Below are 24,799 nucleotides of genomic sequence, written 5' to 3'. Positions count from 1 at the left end.
AAAAGATAACACTTCTGACAGAGAGAAGGAAGAGAGAAAATAAAACATTAGTGAGTATTAGACATACACATGTAACTTCATAAGAGATGATTAAAAAGCAACATAAAATATAAAAGGATGAATAAAAAAATGTTGAAGAATCAAAGAAACGTGTAAATTTAAATATTGTAAGACATTACACTGCACACACAAGATATATAATTTCTGATAATAAAGAGAAATATATGCAAATCATCCTTGCGCGCTCACAGACTTCTTTCTAAAGAAGAGAATAGATCTTATATTAAATATTGTTTTTTTAATATCGTTATTAAAGACACAGAGTTTTCTGATCGGATAAAAAAAATTAATTACATCTGTACGTCTCGTCTCTCTCTCTCTCTCTCTCTCTTCTCTCTCTAGAAAGATTCTCTTAAGATCTTTCTCGAAAGATCTTCTCTTATCAGTAGATTTAAGCTGTTCTAATTTAATATGTGAATAGAGAGATACGAAAATGTGTGTCCACCTCGCCGTGGGCGTAGGTCATGATCATGGTGGTTTCATACTCGGGGAATTAACGCAGAAATAGAGACGAGTTAATTAATTAAGTCATCTTAATTGCGCCCACTCGGTTAAATTCATCCTGACCGAGTACGCACACGGTTCCTCTTTATTTCCCTCTTTTTCTTTCTCTCTGCGCGGACGTGTAATATTTCGCTTAATTGCCAATCGCAAAAAGCGCAAGAGAGTAACTTGGTTTCGTTCGCGGAGGCGGAGGCAATCGCGCAGTTAGCCGCGGCGCGCTTTTTATGCCGCCCTTATGAATGAAACAATCTACTCGGTCAACATTGACGAAGGACGATGATTCGGGAGAGACAGTTCACTCTGTTACGAGCAATTAGCTCGTATGGTAGGTATCGGCATGAATGACTAAGTAAACGGCTTTTACGTTCGCAACGTCGCTTGAACATGAGCTGGTGAACTGAGCTTAGGTTGTAATAGATGACGTTACAATCCCGCATTTCCCTTCACCTACGAATGTTTTGGCTAATTTTGCGCGATGCTATTGTAATAAAAATATTTTAAAATGTAAGATTCTCAGAATTTTAAAAATTAGGTTTTGTACAAAATAAAATTAATTAAAAAAAATTCGAATTCGAATTAAAAAATTTTATAAAATTAGAATTCGTAAGAATTAAATCATATCCGATTGCCTTGTATTGTATCAATCGAATCACTTGTGAACGAGATGAACTTTTGTGGTTACCTGCGTTACTTAAGACTAGTTTCTTTCTGAGTTTAAATCTCGGTTTATATCGCGTAAATTTTTATGTTAAGTTTTATGGAGAAATTGCTCCACAATTGCTGCGAGGCATTCAGTATGCTCCGTATATATCGACACTAAATCCTAAAGCTCTACAATTTGCATTTTACAACGATCTCTTTTGTAACAGCCGACGTAACGTTGCACAAGATTTAAGAAAATAACTCGAAAGTATTTCCACGCTTAGGCGAACTATTTCGCGATTGTCATTGTTTGCGAAATTAATAACGCAGCTGTTATTCGAAAGTTCGATGGTTTCCAGAAAAGATCGGAAGTTAAGAGGTTCCGTTGAGTTTCTGGTGCAAAACCCATTTTGCGACGTCACGTCTCACAGGGTGATCGCTCGCCAAACCAAAGTAGGTTACAAGTGTTTGCTCAGCGATATCTAAACGCTAAAGGATGAGTGTTTAGCAGATAGGATGCTTTCAGTCGGTTAAAACGCGCCTGCACACGCAGTGATTTTACAAGCTGGATCAGTTTTAACTTTTACGATTGGTCGTTACGGACAAGCGATATCGTGTTACGATTTCATTAGATCAAGTTACACGAAATCGCGCGACTTAAAAGCTTTAAGAAGTATATATATATAAATATATTCGCTAATTGATTTATGATTAAAAAGTGTCAAATAACGTTATAATAATAGTGTCAAATAATGTTCTATTAATAGAATCATAAATTATAAAAAATTTAAAATTTTAAAAAATAAAATTTTATATATACTTCTCCAAGTATTATTAATTTCAAATTCGCTCTTTATTTTATCGAGGTTTTAATTTGACATATTATTTTAAAATTTTATTACAAAAAGATCTAAAGTTGCAACGTATATGAGGAAAATCGGTGAAAGAGAATTTTTTACAAAGCATCCACGCTTAGGAACAATTCAGATTGTCAAAGAATATAAATGGCAAAATGACAAGCTGGAATCGTATCGTATTTAATTACAGGCTGATTTACAATGCAAGTGTATTTTCTTCTAAGCGTAGAAACTGAGAAAAAACAATCTCATTGGCTTTAATAAAACCTTTATTTATCCTTATACCGTTGCAAGCATCAGTTTCCGTATCAAATATATTTTTCAATCGCGATCAACATAACCGAGGTTAATGTATTGAAAACACTGACAACATCACGAGATTCGCGTACGCATGTACACGTCACCGATCGTTGAGCAAGTTTACAGCTTCCCAGCTAAGCAACCGCTTTTAACCTTGCCAACTCCGACCAAATCGAACCAATTAAATTTTATCATAATAACGCTACTAGTGGTCTCTTAATAGCAGCTTCTCCTTTACTTGTGTCTGCCGGACGTTGTTAAATGCCGTGCAATCTTTTTTGGCATATTTATGTAATTGCCAAAACCACGGCCGAAGAAAAACGAGGAAACGACTTACCGGACTTTAACGCTGGCGTTTATGGCAAATTGTCTCGTTTCAGTTTTTTTTTTTTTTTATTCACATTGAGAATATAAGGAAAGAAATTTAATTTAAGTCGTAGTAATTTTAATCACAAATCTGCGTTAAAATTAGAGATTAGTTGAAAAATTGTTCTTTTAAGTTTAATTGTTTAAAATTAAAAAAAACTGTATAGCTACATTGTTGTTTTATTTATTTCATTAATACAATCGATTTCGTCAACATTTATAAGCCTTAAATGTAGCGCAATTAATTCTTTGTTTTATTTCTAATTATAGTTTTAGAGAAGAATTTATAGTCGAGTTCAAGTTAAATGATTATAGCAACGAAACCCAGTCATTACTGCGTTATCTTCCGGAGATGGTTAACCTCATATTCAGCTATTACACTTTTCCTGGTCGCCGAGATCTTAATCTTGGTTACCTTGTATTTCATTCAGTCGTCATTATTCAGGTATGATCGCACTAACCGACATTATAACGTAACATACTCTAAAAATGCGTTGCGTCAACAGCTATAATTATGCTATTTTAATAAATTGTTATTTCTTTCTAAATTATGATCACGGTTAATAAAGCATAATGGATGAACAAAAGATTTATTCATAACGCTGATATTTGATCGATTTGACATTAATAGAAACGGTTAACCCACCGGTTGATCGTCGAGAAAGAAAGAGAGAGGGACGAACTCTTAATATCTCCGATTAATAAAATATTTCCGCCATTTGCTATATTCTTTAAATCGGTGGCAACGACCTAGTGAGATTGAACGCGCACACCTTCGGTTTCCAATACCGATTTATTCGAATGCTTTGCCAGGCATGTACACGTTTCAACGATATTCCTTATATGCCCGCTTGCCTGCATATATCTCTACCTCTACCTAATCGCGTATACACAAGACGCCGGTATACAGTAGGTATATACATATGGAAGCGCATGCAAATACCCCTTGAGATTACCTGCCAGCAGCGAAGGCGATTCCCGACAGTTGAGAGGTGGGCTACCGGGGAATCAGGGGTAAAATGTAATTTCGAAACGAGAGATTCGCTCTTGCGTTATCGGGAAGTTGCTATGGTCAAGGCGCGAGAATTCGTTCGACTCGCCATGCAACTCCACATCTTTTTCATTATAACGTGGGGGAAAAAAAAGAGAGAGAGAGAGAGAGACGAAGGTCTTATCTTATTATCCGGATATAAAGATTGCTAAAAATAACATATCTACAATATGAAATAAATGAAAATTTTTGTTAATTATATAAATGTAATTAAATAATTAGACATTCCTTATATAAATTTAAATAGATTTTATTATTGCATGATTTTAATTTAAGGGATAATATTTTTTAATTGATTGTTTTATTCAAACGTTTAGAAATCGTCAGAAATACACTTATCGGAATCGCCGATTTAATTAGCTCGCGAGAGAGGCACGTATACGCGCACTTTATTTTCGAATGCGTTGATCCGCCGACCGCTCGCGTTTTTCATTGATTCTTAGATTCATCGAGGGAGTATTAGAATTCATATCTCGATTTTGATTATACATTAAAAAAAGTTATGACCAGTTTTCATATAACGCAAAACACTTTTTTTTCCCAATCGGGAATTATTTGTGAAACGTGTCAGGGGAAATCTGAAGTGTTCATCGATTAATTATATCGGAATTGTAAAAATCGAATGCTAATTTCGAGATGAAGGCATCGGGAACATCATTTCTGTGCACATTTATATGCATAATAAGCCTATCCATATGCGCATTAAACTCTGGAGAAACAAGCTTGACTCAGTCAGGCAGCGGGGATCGATGATATCGGACAAATTGACTCGACAGAACCGCATAAGTACGAAGTCGATGCACGTGTGCGTGTCAACACACTATATAATCTGGTCTCATATATTACGATCCGCAAATGCAAACCGCGGAGTTTGCGTTAAATGATAATTAACTGCCGTGAATTAATTCGCGCGATTTCAATGATCCCTCGGATAGGCTAGAGTTTAACGCAATTATCGTTTTAACGCCAGATGCGTAGACGGTCCTTCGCCGATTCCACGAAATTACGCACTTCGCAATATTAAAGAATCTGCGATCTTGCGGTTTACGGGTGAGTTACGTTATAGTCGACGAGGAAACCATATTTATCGAATTCTATGTATCAATTTCATCTTATGTTAGTCGGATTTTCGTAATCCGTATTTGATAAACATGCTTGGGATAGCGATAGTTGCGGCGAATATTAAATGAACAGATTCCTGCGGAAACTGATAAACTTGTGAGGATCAAAGGGAGTTAACGAACGGAGAACTAATAAAGCGGAACATGACGGAAAGTTTAAAAAAGAGTGAGGTATAAATTGATAGCCATATCATTTGTATTGAGTGCGTGAATAAAGATACACGAAGTTATTATAAAATCATCATTTTTAACTGATAAAAGGATAATGAAAAATCAATCAAGATTTATATTTGAAATATCCCTGATCTCGTAAATCAATCTGCGTTTCTAGATTACGGGATTCTAAGAAAGAACTGATCCGCGAAGATGATATAACTTGTATAAAATCCGCGATTTTATGGGAAAATAATATAAATTAGCCAATGGCTCTTCTCTCGTGGTGTTTCGAAATGCTTCTAGTTTTAAGCGTACAATATATTTTAAGGTACGTGACGCATGGTATTTTGAAGGCATGTGAAACCGGCATCAAATAGACGCTATAAAATAGGATCCACTCGAGATTCTGAGCACTCGACGAGCGCGTATCATTGATAGTCCCCGAATTATGATTCACGGCGAAATGAAAAAAATGGTATCTTTAGATAATATAATTATTTTCGTATAATGGGCCACATATAACTTTCGTGTAATAGAGGTAGTTAGGAAATAATGGCTATATTTATTTCATTAGAGCCAGTCTATATATATCAATAGAAAACATTTCTTATCTATTAATAGATTTAAAATAACTTTAATTTGACATTTAAAAATATCTATAAATACTTATAAAGTTTTTTTTTTTTTTATATTGTGAGCGTAATTTCTCTCTCTCTCTCTCTCTCTCTCTCTCTCTCTCTCTCTATACGTGCATTAGAATAATATTTTTAACAATCAAGAATATAGCAGGGATTCTTATCTCTGTCTTATTATCTATAATATATTCAACTGTGTCGACAATTTTACGAGAGGCAATCAGAATGAACGGTCAACTCTGTCTTGGCACTTCATTCTGGGATTATCGTAAGTGCGAGAATATAACGCGATATTGCGAACAAGATGCGACATTATGTATATCTAACGGTGGATGGGGGATCTTTATGTAATGCGCTGCCACGAAGAGCGGTATTATTGATATTACATAAAGTAAGTGCGCGGTTATTACGAGAGCGCGCGAATTCGTTAATGTGTTGTTGGTTTATGTCATACTCGTCTATTTGCGGTTGTCATCGCACGATGTTTCTTGGAGAGCAAAAATGACGATTTATTATTCGCCTCAAGGCTGCTCGACATAAAGAAAGATATATATTTACACGGATTCACGTGGAAAAGTATTCGTTTTAATCGATTATCACGCACGATATTTCCATGGAAATAATTTAAATCGGAATTAAATAATCGTGATATAATTATAATTGTTTAAACATTTCATAATAATATTATAATCCTGGGTTATTTTTTTCTTTTTAATTGTGTATAGTGCGTATCATCTTTATTTGTTCATCTTTATTTATCATTGCTTGGATAATCTCGAGATATCGTTTCCACCGGAACGAAAATGTTAAAGTATTGAAGAAGATAAAGTTTTATGAATTTGAGAGAAATTTGTCTGCAAAGAAGCTTTACTTGTTCTGAAAATTATCAGAATCCTCTCTTCTATCCAATTCTCTCTCCTCTCTCTCTCTCTCTCTCTCTCTTCTATTCTGCATCTTCTTTCGTCATTATCTTCATTATTGCTTTTTATCGAGTATAAAAGTTTTCCTTTAAACTCGCAAACGATTTCTTTATAATCTTTGCATAACTGAGAGTAGATGGTAAGCTGACAGCTTTCCATCCATCTCCGTGTATACCGCGAACGTCTAATAAGATCGAAGAACCGCCCCCGGAGATTTCTGGAACAAGGTCGTAAATTATCCGAGCGAATAGCGGGAAATATAATCACGAAATGTTTCAAGTTTACGCGTCCATTAAAACCGGATCGGTCGGCGATCCGGGCAGCTTATACTCGATTGCTGCATCGTCGATCCATTAGTTAACTATCGATCAAGTCTGTTAATAGAAATTGAGTGACGGGGTCAATTAGTTACTTTTGTTTGTGAAGATTTTGTTAATTTTTCGCTGCAATTTCACAAATTATAATGATATACTAATGAGATTATAGGTATCTTGTAGTTTTAACGATCTTGATATTTGATATTGAACATCCATACCCATATATAATAAATGGAATATAAAAATTTTGTCCATCATAGAAATATTGAGAAAAATAATAATAAAAAATTGCGTATATTGAAATAGACAATAGTTGTCATTACAATATATTGCATTATTGAAATTATAATACTTATATAATATAATATTAATTATATTATATAAGTATTATAATATAATATTAATTATAATATAACGAACGAAAGTTGATCGATGAACGTTCAAACCGATTCGTGAAATAATCCGATGTTTTAAATATTACGCTCTTACATTTGCTCGATCGCAAAAATTTTTTTTTTTTTTACGGTTGTTTTCATCGCTAGTGTGAAAAAGTGTTCTGTCGCCTTGCGCAATCGAAGTGCGATGACATCGTGCGATTTGCCCGCGAACGACATTTCTCTCTCCGATTCGAAACGGAACGCAGACGCGATCGGAAACCAGCTGGTCGGTTGAAAATTGCAGAGGCCTTGTTCGGGTCTGCCCTGTCATTAGGTAGTTTGCAAATTTAAACAATGGTTTCCTACTACAGCTAACGCGAACCACTATAGTAGTGGAGCGCATAGTTACGGTCGGTGTTACGCAACTAACCGGGGAGGAGGGATCACGTGATGACCCTGATTGGGAGCAAAGCCGGCGGGGAAGGAAGGCGGGGGGAGTGAAATAAAAAAGTCGCAATCGAGCGCATAAATCGATCGCGATCAGATAGCGTACGACTGATTGCGTCGCGAAAGTCATCGAACCGAGACGATTGGCTGTCAGCATAAAGATTCAACGTAATAACAGTCTTATAATCGATTCGTCCGATAGTTTCTGATCGTGAGATAAATCCTTGATAGTAATGTACGATTCGTCTTGAGATGATTACAGCATTTATCATTAATTATCCCGCTGTTTAGTTTAGTTAATGATCCTGTTTTTTTTTTTTCCCTATACGGCCTTGTGCAAGATATATGAAATTTTCCAAATGTTTTTATAATCTATTCTTCTTGTCAAAGGAAATAAGGAAATAAATAGAAAAGTTTATATATATATATATGTGATAATATATAGGTGACTCTATGCAACGGTTTCGATTTTTTCTATTGATATTTCTACAGGTAAAAAATGATAACTTGTGACAAAGTCTTTACAGAAACATATGCTTAATTGAAATTTTTTATTGTTTCAACAAGAACAGTAGAACTTGAAAATATTTAATAATAATTTCCAAATACTTTCGAAAATTTCGTACAATTAGAACATCGCTGTATTGACATTCTTTTATCTCACACATATATACTTTATTGTCTTTATCGTGAATATTTGTTTAACCGCTTTGAAGTCGCCTGTGGACGGTAAAGTTACGCTTTTAAATACTAACCCGAGAATGATTTACAATGTATGACTTTTGACAATCAAAAGTGCATCGAACTTTAGAAACGTTTTTACGAACTCAATTAGCACAATTACCTATCGAGATAAGCGATGACAAATGGATCGTTAAAAAGGATTTTTGTATCTCCGCTTGACGGAAAAACGATCACGTTAATCGGGTGAATGAAGCGTGCGCCACACGGTGACGTCGGTAATTGCCTAATAAAAGGACGTTCCATTTAATGTCCCGTATAATTAATCGGTGAATAAAACATCGTGGCATGAGCGAAGCAATCGCCCGCGATGCCGTATTCTCGATTTTCTGTATTGGCAACGCGAATAGTAATAGAAGTGCGCTTTTTCAAACAGGAAAACCAAGTTAATCTCTCGATTCCTTTATTTAATGCTCAAGGTGCGGATGTTTACCTTGAGCTATTCGCTCGTCAAATATATTAATACTGTATACTCAAGTATTTATTTTACTTATATGGAAGGAAAAATTTATGTTTTTTATTTAATTATAATGACTATATCACTCGATTATATTATGTTTCCTTTTATTAAAATTCTCTAAACATTTAAGTGTCAATTTATTCTTGAAGAAAATTTAATTGCATTTTCATGATTTTTTAAACGTTTAACGTTAAATGCATATATATTTAAATCAGGATATATTTTTTTTAAGTTTTGCTTCAAGAAAAATTATAGCGAGAAACGTAATTAAAATTGTACGAATTGATTAAAATTCCAATAAAATAATTGCGTGCCACGCATTAAAATCAATTTTAATCATTCGGTGCTTTGTAAAATTACTCGAGGAAATAATTATAAGATTGAGAGACACGATTATGATTTATGAATATTTAAGACAACGGATTCGTAAATCGGCGCAAATTCTTTCATTCCCGCGTATCTTGTATAATCGAATGTTCCTGACATCTTCTTAATTGCACTCGAATACGTATCGGGATCGAAGAAAACTCGGTCGTAATGACACTTGGCGATTACGACAACGACAACGACGAACTCGTTCGAACGGACAGGTGTTCTAAATTAAATACGTTTCCGAACGAGCAGAATCGCTTCATCTCTCAAAAGAATCAATCTGCGGCGGCTCATTAGCGTTCAATCGGGAATTGATGATGCTGGTGCGAGAATCGCACACTTCGCCGTCGAAGTTAATTAATGCCTTCCTCCGTAGACGAATTAATTGCTGGACCAAGTCTTTTTGCGAATCTCTCGCGTAACAGTCTCTCGAGCGACAAAAATAGACGAGGAACGGAACGGCTAAGCCTACCGCATGTTGAATCGCACAATGTTTGCCGCTCCAGGGTCGGGGATGATAAAATAACAACAAGATGTGTCTTAATTGACCCGAGGGAATGCGCGAGTATACGTACAATATGCAGCCTGCCGCGCATATGCATATGCGTATATGCATTGTCTCGTCTTCGCGAGAAACACTATACTAGATTAATGACGTCGTTTGCACCGCGAACTAATCATTCTAAGCGAAGGAATGAACGTTTTCGTAATCAGCTTTGATGCATTATTTTTGTCAAACAGAAATCGGAATCTTGATGATATTATGACACCAAAAATGCCGAATTCTTAGAAGAATGCAAATGGCATGTTTTCGTAGAATCTATAATTGAATGTAAATTAAGATATCGGAGATTGAGACGTGATATTAGAAAGACGTAGTAAAAAAAAATCGGAGCTGTTTTAAATGAAGAGACTTAACATCTGGGTGTGATATGTAAGTATATATAAATTACATCTTTAAAATGAATTTTTATATCGCATTATATTAAATAAACTAAATAACTAAATATTATATATGCGATTATTTTCGAAAGATCAATTGTTATATACATTTTGTGACGCGGTAGAAAGTTTTCTAAAATGCGATCAACGCAATATGACTTTTAGCGATCGTACTTTTGAGAGGATGATGCGACTGACGATAATTCGTTTGCGGAACGCATTCGTGCGAATTACGCGAGAAGAAACCGACCGAGGCCGACTCATAAAATTCATTAGTATATTAGAAAAGATACGGAAAATGACGTTAGGTAATTAAAATTATCGGGGGTATACGGCGCAGTTCGCGATATGCGAAGCAGAAGCGAGATTTGAAGCAGGACCGCTGCTCTTGTATTTTCAGGCGCTTAATCGAATGTAATCGTCGGTATTCGCGCAGCGACCCAGAAAGACATAATAATGATAAGAATAAAGATTCTCAAGAGAAAAAACTAGCTGGAGATTCGGATTCTATAAATAAATAACGAGGAATCTTTTATACACTGAATTATCAAAGCTTTTGTACATGAATCATGGGATCATCACACAACTTTTTCAATTCTTAAACTATTAATTTTGCGCGCGCGATAGAGTATTATAATTTACTCTAATTAATTGTCTTAAAATTTGGTTATACAATATATATTAAAAAATGATAGATATTTTAATTTTACCGAAACTAAGATTTAACGGAGATGTAAATTTAAGAATTTAAATATCGATTTATGAATATTGCGATATTTATAATTACATAATAATTAATGAAGTTTTCCATTAGGAACCGAGTGTATTAGCACTCAGTCATGATATGTTCATACTGGTTTAAATCATTACATCGAAAGCATATAGTTATATTCCTCCTCGTTATATCGTCTCTTTCCGGCGGGTATATATTGCGTGATAATGCAGCGAAATTCTCTAAATATTATATATGTGTAGTTGTAATAATATCGTGCAACGAGGAATGAAACAGATAGTGTTTATAATAATCGTCGTGGAAGTATTGTGATTTTCGCGGCACGGGATGCAAATTTATGTGTGTATTTATGTGTGTCCTAGTCGCTCAAACAACCGCACCTTTTTATAAATGCGATCAATGATGAATGCGGGGGATTGTTTTGCTGAAAGAATTACTAGGAACGATACGCGGAGCTAAAAGGAATGAAGCTGTATTTCACTTTTATGAGCGTTTTAACAAGTAAAAGGAATAACATTTTACTGTCGGCCAGAGGAGCCTATACCGTCGGGAAATATCGACCATGAAAAATTTTCGCACATCTCTAAACGTGCGCCTAGTTATTTCTCAGCCCTGTTGACCTATATAATTGATTTTACGATATATTCGAAGGAGTAAAAAAATGAAATATTACTCTCCACGCGCACACGGAGAGAGTGTAGTATGTATAAAATATAAAAAATAACTTGTATATAAGAATTATTATATATTAAATAATCACATACCTTTTTTATTACGCGAAATATTTTATTACTTCTTCTGCGAAATTCTCTCCATTTTCACGAGGGATAAGAGACGAATCTCTCTGAAACACTACTTTTTTTCGAGATTATTTTAAATGGAGAAAAAAAAAATTTAATTTGCAAACATTTTATTAAATCTAAAAAATTAAGGAATTTGTTAAAAAAATTTTAATTTGGGATATTTATTCGAATTGTATCTCTGCATAAAGATTAGATATTTCTCTGACACAATGTATTTCTCAGACTTTACGATATATGCTCAACAAAATATTGAGAACGGCATATTGATTGTCATTGTTTGATTGACTGAAGTCCGGGTGGAATTACTGGTCGGCGTGCATGCATACTCAATTGAAAGCGACACAATATCTTCGCTGTAAATTTCGATGCGTATAAATTTTTTATCCAGCCTCATAATTAAAGATTTAAAATTAAAATTCCATTTAAAATATTGAAAGATCGGTCATTGCACTAAGCGCCATATTTGTAACGAATCAGCATTAAATTCAAATTTAATTCAATTATTAGAATATAATCGAGCATAGCAACGCATTATCGATGGAACTGTTGTCCTCCGACTTTAATCAAATGATTATTCTGAGATCATTCTTACAACTGATACCAGACCAACGGCCGATGTAAACACATAGTTTAACCGGCTCGAGCCGGACTGGCTTGTCCTCCTTCCCTCGTAGTCTTCCTTTCTGTTCTTTCGAGAGAAGAACTATTTTTCTCAGTTTTTATTCCATTAATTTCTAGGACATCGCGGGGCCGCTTTCGCCGAGTCTTAATCTCTTTAACCATGGATAATCCGCTATTCCGCAGATATACGCGACTGAGATGCTCGCGGCGGATCTCTTGCGCTTTCGCCAAAAGTTTCCCCCCTCTCTCTCTCTCTCTCTTCGTTTCTAACCGGCATACAATAGTCCGTTTCTCCGGGATCTCGAATAATCTCGTGGAAGAGAACGGAAGATACCGCGAATTTCTTCTTTGCGCGTTATCCTTGTGAATAGTTGGCGATGAAAGATTCACCGAGAAACGCTAAGGCGAGCTCTATGCCATTTATATGACAAAGCAATCATTTAATGCATAACGAGCGTTTTGCGGTTACGAGCTTTTGCATTATGTAAATTATACAAAACTGCATGCGGTTGCATTATGTTCGGTGTTTAGAATACGAATTTTTATCCCTTATGTCATCCCTTAGGTCACATTCGGCCGCATTGTTCATGGATTGTTTGATCACGCGCGGTTATAAAACTCCATCTTATAGTCCGACTCGGATCCTGAACGATGGCTTCAAAGTTTGATAACGGCGTCAGCGATTCCCTGCTTGTCTCGTGTATAAATTATCTTCATGCCGATAGACGCTACAGACGCTATGACCTTACTACGATCCGGATACAGTGTCCCACGTATATATTCTCTCCTTTCATTTGAATATATAATTTTACACACAGCTTCCTGAATGCGCTTTTTGAATATGTTTTATACGCTGTATACAAATGTAATTATTTACTTCCCGCTAAGTTTCATCTGGCAGACGCACAATTTGATGTTACAAAATCGTGAAATAAATAATGATCGAGAATAATATGCATCTTAATTAGTCGTGAATATTTTATATTTGATTTACTAAATTTATGAAATTTATATTTATATACTAAAACTTCTTTTTAATTTTTAAACGCTAATATAAGAGGATTAAGTGAAAATGCTGCAGCCTCTTTAATATATTCTTACGAGAGAATTGTGTAAATAAAATTTATATCCATGAGAAATCATTAGACTGATATATTAGATTGTGTTTTATTTTAATCCGATGTTAAAAACTCCGTATTGCCTCACTATATTTTTGCTTCGGGAAAGTCTATTGGCCAATATCCAAGCAACTTGTGGTTCGATCGTTGCATTTTGTCGCGATGTTTTTCCTCATTAATGGTACAGAAGGTGTGACGCTGTTGAAGTCAGTCGTTTGGAATGTCGTTTTAATAGCTAATTATTCCCGAAGAGGTCATCATAATGAAAGTCATAATAGACTAAAAGTGGATGATTGCGCAACAATCCGGTATCGTACTGTAATAACGCGAATTGGGCAACAATGCGATCGTTCAGATAACATTAATTGTTCTTTAAATATCGAACTTGACGAGCAAACAAGGTAATATATATTTTTTAATTGGTTTTCACCGAAAGTACGCATAAAATACACATTGTGTATCAAAGCGAACGCGAGCTACGACCGTTTTAACGACTGTTGACTGTTTCTGACGTCGAAAACGTCATCCTTTTTATTTGACGATGCTATAAATAAGTTTTACTTTGAAGCGAAAATAATTGATGCTTCTTTTTATACTTTTACGTTTTTGTTCAAATCAACTTCTGAGGATAGACAATTTATCCGTCGACAATTCAACGTCTGCACAATTGCTACTTAACTACATTTTCTTTCTTTTCTTTTCTTAGTATTTTCAGACAAATGATTAAAGTGAAAAGATATATTTCTGCAATAACTTTAAGATATAAAAAGAAGTAATATAGAGAAAAATAATTCAATGTTCTCTGTATATAAAAATTATGAGCAAGTTTTCTTAGCGTCTCTCTTAAAAGAAAGAAAACTACGTCTCGTAAAATATATACTTTTTTTTCCCATGAATCGAAAAAATGAAAATATTATATATGTGAACATCAGAATATTCGATACCGTGCCCGTAAGTAATAAATCATTCGATTCGAGAGTTCAGTTTTGCATATTATGACATTATCGCCGATAAATCAAGCGCATTTTCTTCGAAAAACCGCGGCTTTTTATACAATTTAACACGACACAAAGAAAAAGGAACATAATATACCGGAGTCAAGTAGCATAGTTTATATTCGCTTTTATGATTTCTCATATTTACTGGAGTTCCCTCTTTTCAAGAGAGAGTCCTCCTGACAAAGGAGGTCCCAATCGTCAAGTTATATTCGCGTCAACAGTTCCGGCTAACAGAGAGTATATGTTTTGTTTCATAAAGGAAACAATTCTATATTTGTTTTGATGTAGGAACAAAAGTTTCCTCGTCGCGCGGCCTTCGCTCTTCGGTCTTCTTTCAGACTACACGTGTGACAATATTTTCGTCTAATTTCGCAATATCTCGCCAGATACTGTCGTATGCATGCATATTATTATGAATATCACGTATCACGCGAGGCAAGCACTCCGTGAATTACGATTTCATGAAACGCGTATGTAAGCGAAGGATAGGGACCGTATATTAGAAAGAAGGGAATTAAATTATCAGCATTGTCTATCGTAAATTTATAATATGCAGCACTAAATGACGTAAATGTTCAATGAAATTTCGATTAAATTGAAAATCGGATTGGAATTATCTCAAAAATATGGCTTTTTTACTGTAATTAAAATTATATTTTTGATATTAAATAATTTTACAATTATCTACATCTTGCTGTTTAGCTTTCTTTTCAATAACTGTAATTGAGAAGGAATACAGCAGTTTTGTATCGGTACTGAATCATCTCTTTTGCCTACATTTTGCTGAAGAGATATGTTTAAACAATCAGGTATAGAAAGTTCGATCGACCAACCTGTATCGATGTCGTATATGTCGTATAATAATGGTCTTTGTTAATTGCTCATGGATGGATCTCCATTAACGCGATATCTATTACGGAGCCATGCGCATGTTCGGGATGTTCGGGATAATGAGCTGCTGACGGAGTGACGTTACGACCAACTATGTGGCACGTGTTATCGGATATTTCAGCTATCATTTATATTCGGGTCTAAAGATCAAAAACCACGAAACAGTCTTCCAATTTTTTTTTGATCTATATTAATGTTTTCTCATCTTTACAAATATTTTATATTAGAGTGGAATTAATGTTTACTATGTTAAATAAGAAAAAGTTATATTTTATATCTTTTATATCGTTTAAGAAGAAACTAAAATTTTGTTATATACACGACAAAGTTTTGATGTCTCAAAATAATACATATATATATATATATATATTTTGAATTTTTAAAAATATATTAGTTGGGATTTTTTTGTGTTCTTGTAAATATATTACAATATCAGAAATACATTTTTATCAAATTTTTTAAAATTATTATTGATACTTGTTAATGAGGGAAAATAGACACATTTAAACAACGGAACTATTAATTCCGTTGCACTCTCTCACTCCGTGTCACATTTGAATAAAGCGTACCTGCCGGACAGATGGAAAGCTTCCATGAATTCTATTATGCAGATATTTGATCTATACAATAACGATCGGAAAATAGAGCGTAGTAGATCGTTGATGATTATTTGCATAATTTAACAGCTAGGATATTAGCGTTATACGTCGTGCGACGCGTTTTGTCGCGGAACCTCCGTGGAAAATATCGTTAGCATTAACGCGGGGGCGCGAATTAAAGTTTCAATGCCCATGAGATTCCCTCGGTCTTGCGGAATCATGGATGACGCTGCGAGGATCCGATGTCCCCCTCGCGCTGCTGGTAATTAGCCAAGATTCCGAACGGAAGCGCCGGGCAATTTCAACCAATTGGACGGCAAACGCCGTCGCGGTCTCGTATAATATTTCGCGCGTTATAGAACGGCGAGCTCAGTGCACTGTGCACGTTTAATATCGGCCATTTGATACAGTCATTTGCAGCATCGCTCGCTCGCTCTCAACCGCGCTGATTCCGTTACGTTAATTCTTTCCGCTATCAGGAAAATTTGTTTTTCTTTTCTTGAGAATTAAAAATCGCTCGTGCCGGGTGTCTGTGGGCAGGGAATAAAATTATGACGATTTTTCCATAAAATACGGGCCCATAAAAAATGAATCTTATATATCACGCGATCGATGTATCTTAAAATAATGAAACGTACACAGAAAAAAATTCTAATTTATCGAGTTTTAATTGTTATTGTTTGAAAGAATAGAGAATTGGAAGATTATATCTAGCACTGTGCAGAAAATGTGAAAAATTTCGAAATTTGATATTTCCGTTACTTAACCATCTGTGTTATTCAGATAAACTTTTACTAACATAATAAAAAGCCGCGAAATATACTTTATTGTAAAATTTTTTATCTCGCTCAACGTAGATTAATAACCAACTTCGCAAGAATTACCGTTAATCGGAGCACCTCCATTTATTATCGTTTAGTAGACAGGTACTCTCGAAGAAGGCTTATTGTCACTCTAATCGATACATTTGTCATTAAACGGACACGTAAAAGACTTGGCGAGCGCGCCAAGATCCTCCGCGAGGAGTCGGTAGTACACATTCGGATGAATTGCGGTTTGCCATCGATAAGGTAACACTAGCGGGAAGCGAAAGGCCTAAAAGAGGCCTTTTCCTGAAGCCGTAAAGACCCGCACTATTTCGTCTCAGGACGAGCACGGTTATCTCGCGGCTGTATGCACATCTGCATGTATATGACTAGATCCGTGATTCTCTTGTGCAGAGCCGTTGAATATTCCGCGCGACCCAGATCGATCGAAGCCGCGAGCGATGTGTGTTAGCTGTTGGTAGACCGCTATAGATCAAACGCGCCCTTTTGCGATCCTCGAAATCTGTCCTGCGACACTCGACGATCCGAACGATGCACGATACGGATACGGCAGATATTTTATTGCGGCACAAAGACGTTAGTTCACTTTGCTTGAAGCCCGGGTCGCAGTCGAGCCGAAAAGTTTCGGGTAAGTCGACACGATTCGGTGATGTATGCTCGTCCATTCAAGTCACTTTGTCATTTATCATTTTCATTGCCACGATATTTCGCGTATATAATATACGGATTTGTATGACAAATTTATTTATAATAACATATATCTTTATACGTTTAACAGCGGTAACTCTAAAAATTAAAATTGTTATCATGATAAATCAGAAATGAATGACATAATTGGAAAATTATTCGCTATAACGATCCGAAAATAAACCGTGTAAAAGACAATTTTTTCGTTTTAATTTCTTTCTTTTTAAGATATCTGCTAATGTAATAAATGCATGTTAAAGATATTTTGACAGTCTGTAAGATAATTCGGTCTTGTGGCAAAAAATATTTTCTGGTTGCCGGTTATTGATATGGACTATTTGAAAAAAATATTTCATGTTTTTCACTTTTGTGCAAAAAAAAAAAATAAATATTTTAAAGTAAACGTTATTATAAGTTTTCTATACTTTGTTAAATTATAATTTTAAGATACACAAGTTATTTATATTTGATTATTTCTCAGCAGAAGCGAATTTTAAGTTTTGTAAGGCACAAATATTACGCAGATATTTTCTCTTTTATAAAGCACACGGGACACGGATCTCGCGCTCGAGTTTATTCAGGCAGACTTACTAGATACGAGGCTACCTGAAACCGGTATTTCTTAGTAGGACGTGTTTTCCAACCGGAACGAATGCGATAGCGCGAAATATTGATGCGGCCTGTTGAATGAGATCAGCTGATATGTAAAGGACTTACCGAAAACTGGAGCAAGGATGGATGACCCAGTGACCTGCGGCTTTTTGCCTGATTCGTTCCTTCATAAGCGCCTTCTTGCTGCCGAAGAGCTTCATGGCCAACTTGTTGTCCGTCGGCTGGAACAGAGCCTGAAGTTGATTCTTCAGGAAACTCTGCTTGACTTCCTGGCCCGGAAGACCCGGGCCCAGCTCCTCCTTCGGGGTGCCATAAAGAGACACATCATCCACCCCGAAGTGAACTTTCCCGCTGCCTTTGTAATTCATCTCGTTGCCTGTAACGCAATGATAATTATGTGAAATCAACGCCGGCGAAAAATGAATACAATATAATCGTTCATCACTCTCTTGACAACTAATTTTATCGCCATCCGAAGCGCCCGTAAAATCTCGTATCGGCCGATAAACCCGGGCCGAATCGTACGATAGATATTGGCACGAGGCACAAATCGCGGATTGTTCACAACCATAATCGCAAACTCGCGATACGATAATGCCGACGCGCTATTGCTTAATGTCGTTGTCCGAAGTATCTTTATTGTTTGTGAACTTGATGCTTTGAGTAAATTTCATGGGAACTTTCTAGAGTTTATAAAAGTGGGGTCGACGAGTCACACGCACCTTCCTCCATACACATATCGATACGCATTAATTTATTTGTTTTCCAAAAAAAAAAAAAAAAAAAAAAACGTTAAATTGTTTATAGCCTGATAATTTCAAAAGATACTTGGTAATTTACGATTAAAATATCCACGTCGTATTTGAAAATCTAACAATCATCTCGTCATATTTTATCAATTTTTTCACATTCTTATTTTAATGTCACATATCTATACTTCTTAGTCTTAAAAAATGGAAATAATTTCGGGAGCCAATTTATTTTATAGATACATCATTAATATGCGAATAATTTTCTCAATTTTGCCTTTACTATGTTAATATTTTAATTAATTTCAATACTATTATCAATTTAACTTTGCAATTACAAATCAATCTCACGTGAATAATGTATGAAATATTTCTACATAAATAATTATATTATGTACATATCTATTATATTTTTGCACGTGAATATATTTATAAAATCCATTGTATTATTAATTCACAATATTATGTGTATTTTGATATATTTATCCGTTTTTATTATTCTTTAATTTTAATTATATTCATGTTTCTCATACGCACTTATTAAAACGTTCGTTTTAAAAGGTTTGAGTAAAAATTCAAGGAATGCTACACATACAATACTTTCGTTCTCTTTTTTTAAAATAGCTACCGGCAAATTCGACGACGATGCGTAAACATTACGTTTTCTCGACACTCACTGGATCTACGCGATTTATAAACGCTCCATAACGTCCAAGTGGAAATGAGCCCCTCGTACGATTTTGTCCACGATACGTTATCTTCCGATTTCAAACCGTTTTGCAACGGATTTGTGCCTTGTTGCAACAATGGCTTAGAAGCGCATCCTCCTTCCTCGATGTGTACTGTCATAATAAGTTCTCGCACAGGAATGTGATGAAACGCGGAGAATCGCGCTGACCCGGTCGAAAGGCAGATACCGCTCAAGAATTACATAGAGCAACTAACGGATCAAGGACGCAAAAGAAGCGCGAGAGAAGACGCGTATCCATCCACTGACCGGTTTTAGCCGGACGGACGAGTACATATGCCCGTTTCTTTTTTCTTTTTTTTTACATATGTTTCTTCCTTTACATATGTTGGTATACGTTAATCCGTGGACGTGCTTTACCATAATCCCTGCCGATACGTATTATATCACAGTGGCGTGAAAAATCCAATATCACGATTTATATTGCGCCCGTTATACTGTATGATATTTGAGACGGATGAAGGGAAAATAGAGTTGTCGCGTTTTAATCATGACTGAGAAAAAGAACGATAAATGTAAAAACGCATCGCGCAGTTGTTATTTGAGAAATTTTATTTGCCGGTATATCCGTGTTACACTTCAAGTTTCAAATCAACGTGATCTCGTGTTTCCGTTGGATTTTTTACGAAATTCCAATGTTTGCGTTTAAAATTTATATCACCGTGTCATGTCTAGTATAAAAATGTATTTTATTTATTATTATTCAGAACATTATAACGCTCTCTCTCAATATTTGTATAATTTTTATAGGTAATATATTTGCAGATTTGTTTCAATATATTTTTAGAATGTCGTAAAGATTCAAGCTCGAAATTATTTAGATTTACATATCGTTGTGGCATGAATATAGCTGCAATCATATTGTATATTACTTTTCTGCGAAATTATTTATATAAAAAAACATATTATCAGTTTCGGAAGAGAACTTGAGAGCGATTGAGGGAAGTTCAATGTTAGAAACATTAGACTTTTATTATATTCCAAGAGATCGGGTTTATCGTCATGTATTTTCCATTTCCGTAGAAGATCCGCTGCGTTTATATCTATAGCGAATATTACATGATGCATTCAAAGATGGAATGCTTATAATAAATTATAATTCTATGCAAGAGACATAATGTCGAACTTGCATTTGTACAAACGAGAAAGATGTCATGAGAGAGAGACAGGGGAGTTTCATATACTATTGACTATGCTATTAATTTATGTGAGAATTAAATTATTATATTTTTATAGTCAGTTATCCGGAAACAACTTCGTGTATGATAATTATCTCTTACGTAATGTATTACGCCGCATCCAACATTTACGAGAAAGGCCCTGGAATATTTAGAAGGACCTGGAATATTTATATATTCCCTCTCACACCTTAGCCGTATTTGCGGTATCGCATCGTGCTATCGATTTTTGTCTCGTTATTATTTGTATCCTGTGTTCGATAATGTTGCTTTGCGTTTCAATTATTTTCATGAATATAAAACTGCGCGATATTTTTTCCATCGCCATTAACCGCATCGAATACAGTTCGTCGCTAAGTATATCACGCTGCTTGTTTTTACATATTGTATGCGGTGGAGAAAATGATCGTTACACATGCATTTGCACGCGTGTCGCGGGGGACTGATGAATGATTTATGAAATTTTACCGCAAACGGCACACAATGCTGCAATCGTACATTTTCGTCTGTTTGCGAGAAACGAATTTAATAACGACGTTTATTAGTATTACGATTCGATCGCGCGACTCAGTGTTTCATTACGCGATATAACGTTACATTAATAAGTATTGTATTATCGATCGTAAATCGTCAAAACTTGACAAATAATTTCACGACCGGAGTTTGGCGAATCGTAATTTAATATGGCTATTATTACATCGGTGTAGTCGATATTACGGTAACGACAACATCGCGATAACTTATTACCACCGTTAAAATTGTGTCGCTGTATCGCAGCGAATCATTAAAGTCGTCTTATTTTTACTCGTACTCCTTATATTCCTTCGAAAATTCTTCACTCGTGTAAGGATCTTAAGCTCTGCTCGAATTTATAACAATTTCTTCAAAACCGTTTCTTTCTATTGTTCATTTGAGCGTAATATTCATGTTCGATATTGACGTTTGTAAATAAGGAATGATGACATTTATACGCTCAAATAGCGTCACTATATTTAAATAGGGATTCCTCTGGATCTTGTGAAGCACGGTGTTAATGCATTCAATCGCGTCATATAAAAATGATACTTTGGGTGCATATAACATTTAACAATTAATCCAAATATTATATTTAATTTCGATATAATCGTCGCAAATGTAAGAGTTCGGCTCGTATTGTGCTCGCGAGAAAAAAATACAGATATTGCAATCATGATTTTTTTTTTCCTAAGAAGAAAATAAATAACTTACCTGTATCGCCCAAGAAATCAGTGATGAGCAAGGTCTCGTCGTCTAGAGCAGTGACGAGGCTGTCTGTGCAAGTGTTGGTGTTCTCGATGCTGATTTTGATGCTGTCATCTTTGTTGAGCCGTGGATGATTATTCGCGGCGGGGTTATTACCGGCTTGGCAGTTGTTGTTGTTGCCGGCCTGCTGCTGGCCGAGCTGGTGATGGGGAGAGCGCACGGACTCGGTGCTGCTGGTATGCAAACTCACCCCGGTGGTCGCCCTTCCGTTCACCAGCCGTAGGCTTGGTGCCCGTCGACCGCCGCCTCCTCCACCGCCGCCACCGGCGCCGGTCACAGAACGACCGCCGCCGCCCTCGCCCTCCCTACAACAGATATCGGTGTGTCGTTCAACAGCCGTTCGAATACTTTCTTAATCAGTTCTCGCAGCTGACACATTTCTATTCTAGATAAAGCTCAAGTTCTTTTCATAATATTATTCCCTTCCTATGTTTTTTTTTTTTTTTTTTTTTTTTTTTTTTTTTTTTTTTTTAACGTGATAAATCATTTTTTCTCTGCCAAAGTTCCATCGAACATCATCTCTTTTTATATTTTTTAAAGAAAGAGATCACGAATATATAGTCGAGGTAACTCTTTGCCGTTCCGTCGAATACATCAAAGCCCGATTTTAGAATTGAAGCAACGACGCGGCGCAGTACCTTGCGACGAAACGGTTCTTGCTATTCGCGTATACATATTATTATGGAAATATTCGCATTTCGTATGTAGCATGGCGATTCGTTGTGATAATGGATGCCGCGGCGCGTGCTTCGGTATATTTTCCAACAGTATTCCGCGAGAATATATTAAAAGAAAAGACTTCAAAGACATAGTTTCACAAAATATATAGACGAATATAAATCATTTTATCTTTTTAATAATTTTAAAAGATTTTAATTTTTTAATCTCTTGCTAGATTTAAGAAATATCAGCCTGTTCGCCAAATATCGTTATATTCTATGAATACAATTCTATAATATTCTATTTTGCGTATAAATTGTTATAAATAAAAATAATATTTCATAACGAACTTAAGATTTTCGTTTTAGGATAAGAAATAAACGTACTAAATCTAACGAAGATCTCATAAAATAGCATATACTTTTTATAATTATACTATATATCTCCAAAAAAGATATTTAAGTTAGGCAAAATATCTATAATGATCAATAACATGTCACGCCGATTTCGTTACTGACATTGACAGCTCGTTTGATATGAAACCTGATATAGTAATGTCGGTAATGCGTTTTCTCACTGTGACATCGAACATATATATTCATGCCATAAAAGATCATGGAATCTCAACACTTCGCGCGATAGTTTAAAATCGAACAGCGAACAGTAATAAATAAATATTGTCTCTTGTGTATAGGAAAATGTAAAATTATTGCATCAACGATAGATTTTCATTCCTAGCGTGTAAAAATTGGCAACGTTCGTTTCTCTCACATACTATCCAGACCATCGATACCGTCAACTCAAACGCGAGCAGGATGTCGAATGAAGCGAAAGTGCAATGTTATCGCTTTCTCACGCTTTACGCGCACGAAATAAATCAAATCCGTGTCCTGCGATGAAATTGTGTTATCTACCGAAATTGTTAGGAACCACGATTGACGGTAGGATAGATGAGGACGATCCATGTAAAGGCAATCGTGTCGATTCTGATCACGTCCCGCAGGCCATACAAAATCATTCAGTCCATCATTAAACGACCATTCATGGACCGATGATCCCCTGGCTTACAAAATTGTCGTGCATTTGAAAAATGTTAGAAATAAATCTGTTTTCTATTTTAAGATAATTTCATAAGTTTACGAAATTATTCGATCGTGAGATTTATATATTATATATAGCAACGCATATCTCTAAAATTATTAAAAGCTGACGCAAAATTGAAAATTTTTAGATTATATCATTAATATTTGTAGATGCGTCTTATTATACCAATTATTATTATTTTATATAAGTTTATTAGTATTGGAAGAATACATCAAATAAAAATCATATAATGGTTAAAACAAATTAGTTCATTAAATTGGGAAGCCATTTAAGAGGACGCGTTGGAAATTTTGTCATTCGTTGATGGACACGAAATGAAATTTTATTATCTGTTGATGGTTTAGGTTGCAATATCGATAAATTATTTCTACCGCAATTATATAGCGATATACAGCTCCCGTGACATATAGGTTTTATCAAACACGCACTCGCGTTTTGTTCCCTCAAGCAATAACCGAAAATAATGCAATTTCTGTCATGGCTCCGCCATGCCACACCAATCACCGCCCGTGCATATTTGATGAAGAAAAACAAATTGTTGGAAATTTTATCACGTCGATCTAAAACGCGGCGGAGTACGGCCGCATATTAAATCGCAAAGCGCGTCCATGATAATTGCAAGTGACGTGACGGGCAAATAAATCAACGAGACATCAAAAATAGCGTCGAAAAGGCATGTAAAAATAACTAACGTCCGGTCTACCTTGAGTACAGTTCGTATTTATAAAGTGAAAGATGTTTCTCGCGTTTCTCCGAAAGGGTAACTCGTGAAGAAAAGCGATAACAATAATCTACCTTTTGACAGACAAAAAGACGACGAGATACATATACCACGATTATAATATACAAAAAGTAATAACTAGACAAACATTGTTCTTTTTTTTTTTTTTTTTTTTTTTTTAAATGTCTTTTCGAGTTCCAA

The 24,799-nt window shown here is 35.4% G+C and overlaps 1 protein-coding gene across 11 annotated transcripts in view; it reads right to left on the bottom strand.

Annotated features, from left to right (window-relative positions):
- Ih (hyperpolarization activated cyclic nucleotide gated potassium channel Ih) overlaps positions 1-24,799 on the bottom strand; it is a 109,611-nt gene that overhangs the window by 32,511 nt on the left and 52,301 nt on the right. For 10 of the 11 annotated variants that reach the window (XM_070298277.1, XM_070298279.1, XM_070298282.1 and 7 more), the window contains 2 exons: positions 22,060-22,418; positions 18,263-18,533 (listed from right to left, as the gene is read on the bottom strand). In XM_070298277.1, coding sequence (XP_070154378.1) covers positions 18,263-18,533; positions 22,060-22,418 — 630 coding nt within the window. Of the gene's footprint in view, positions 1-18,262; positions 18,534-19,583; positions 20,244-22,059; positions 22,419-24,799 lie in introns of those variants that run through there. The other variant, XM_070298288.1, reaches the window with a different exon arrangement.

Source organism: Polyergus mexicanus, unplaced genomic scaffold (assembly GCF_030449975.1).
Source record: "Polyergus mexicanus isolate NDT 795.1 unplaced genomic scaffold, iyPolMexi1.0 SCAF_7, whole genome shotgun sequence".
NCBI lineage: Eukaryota > Metazoa > Arthropoda > Insecta > Hymenoptera > Formicidae > Polyergus > Polyergus mexicanus.
This window is presented reverse-complemented; position numbering and strand designations above follow the sequence as displayed.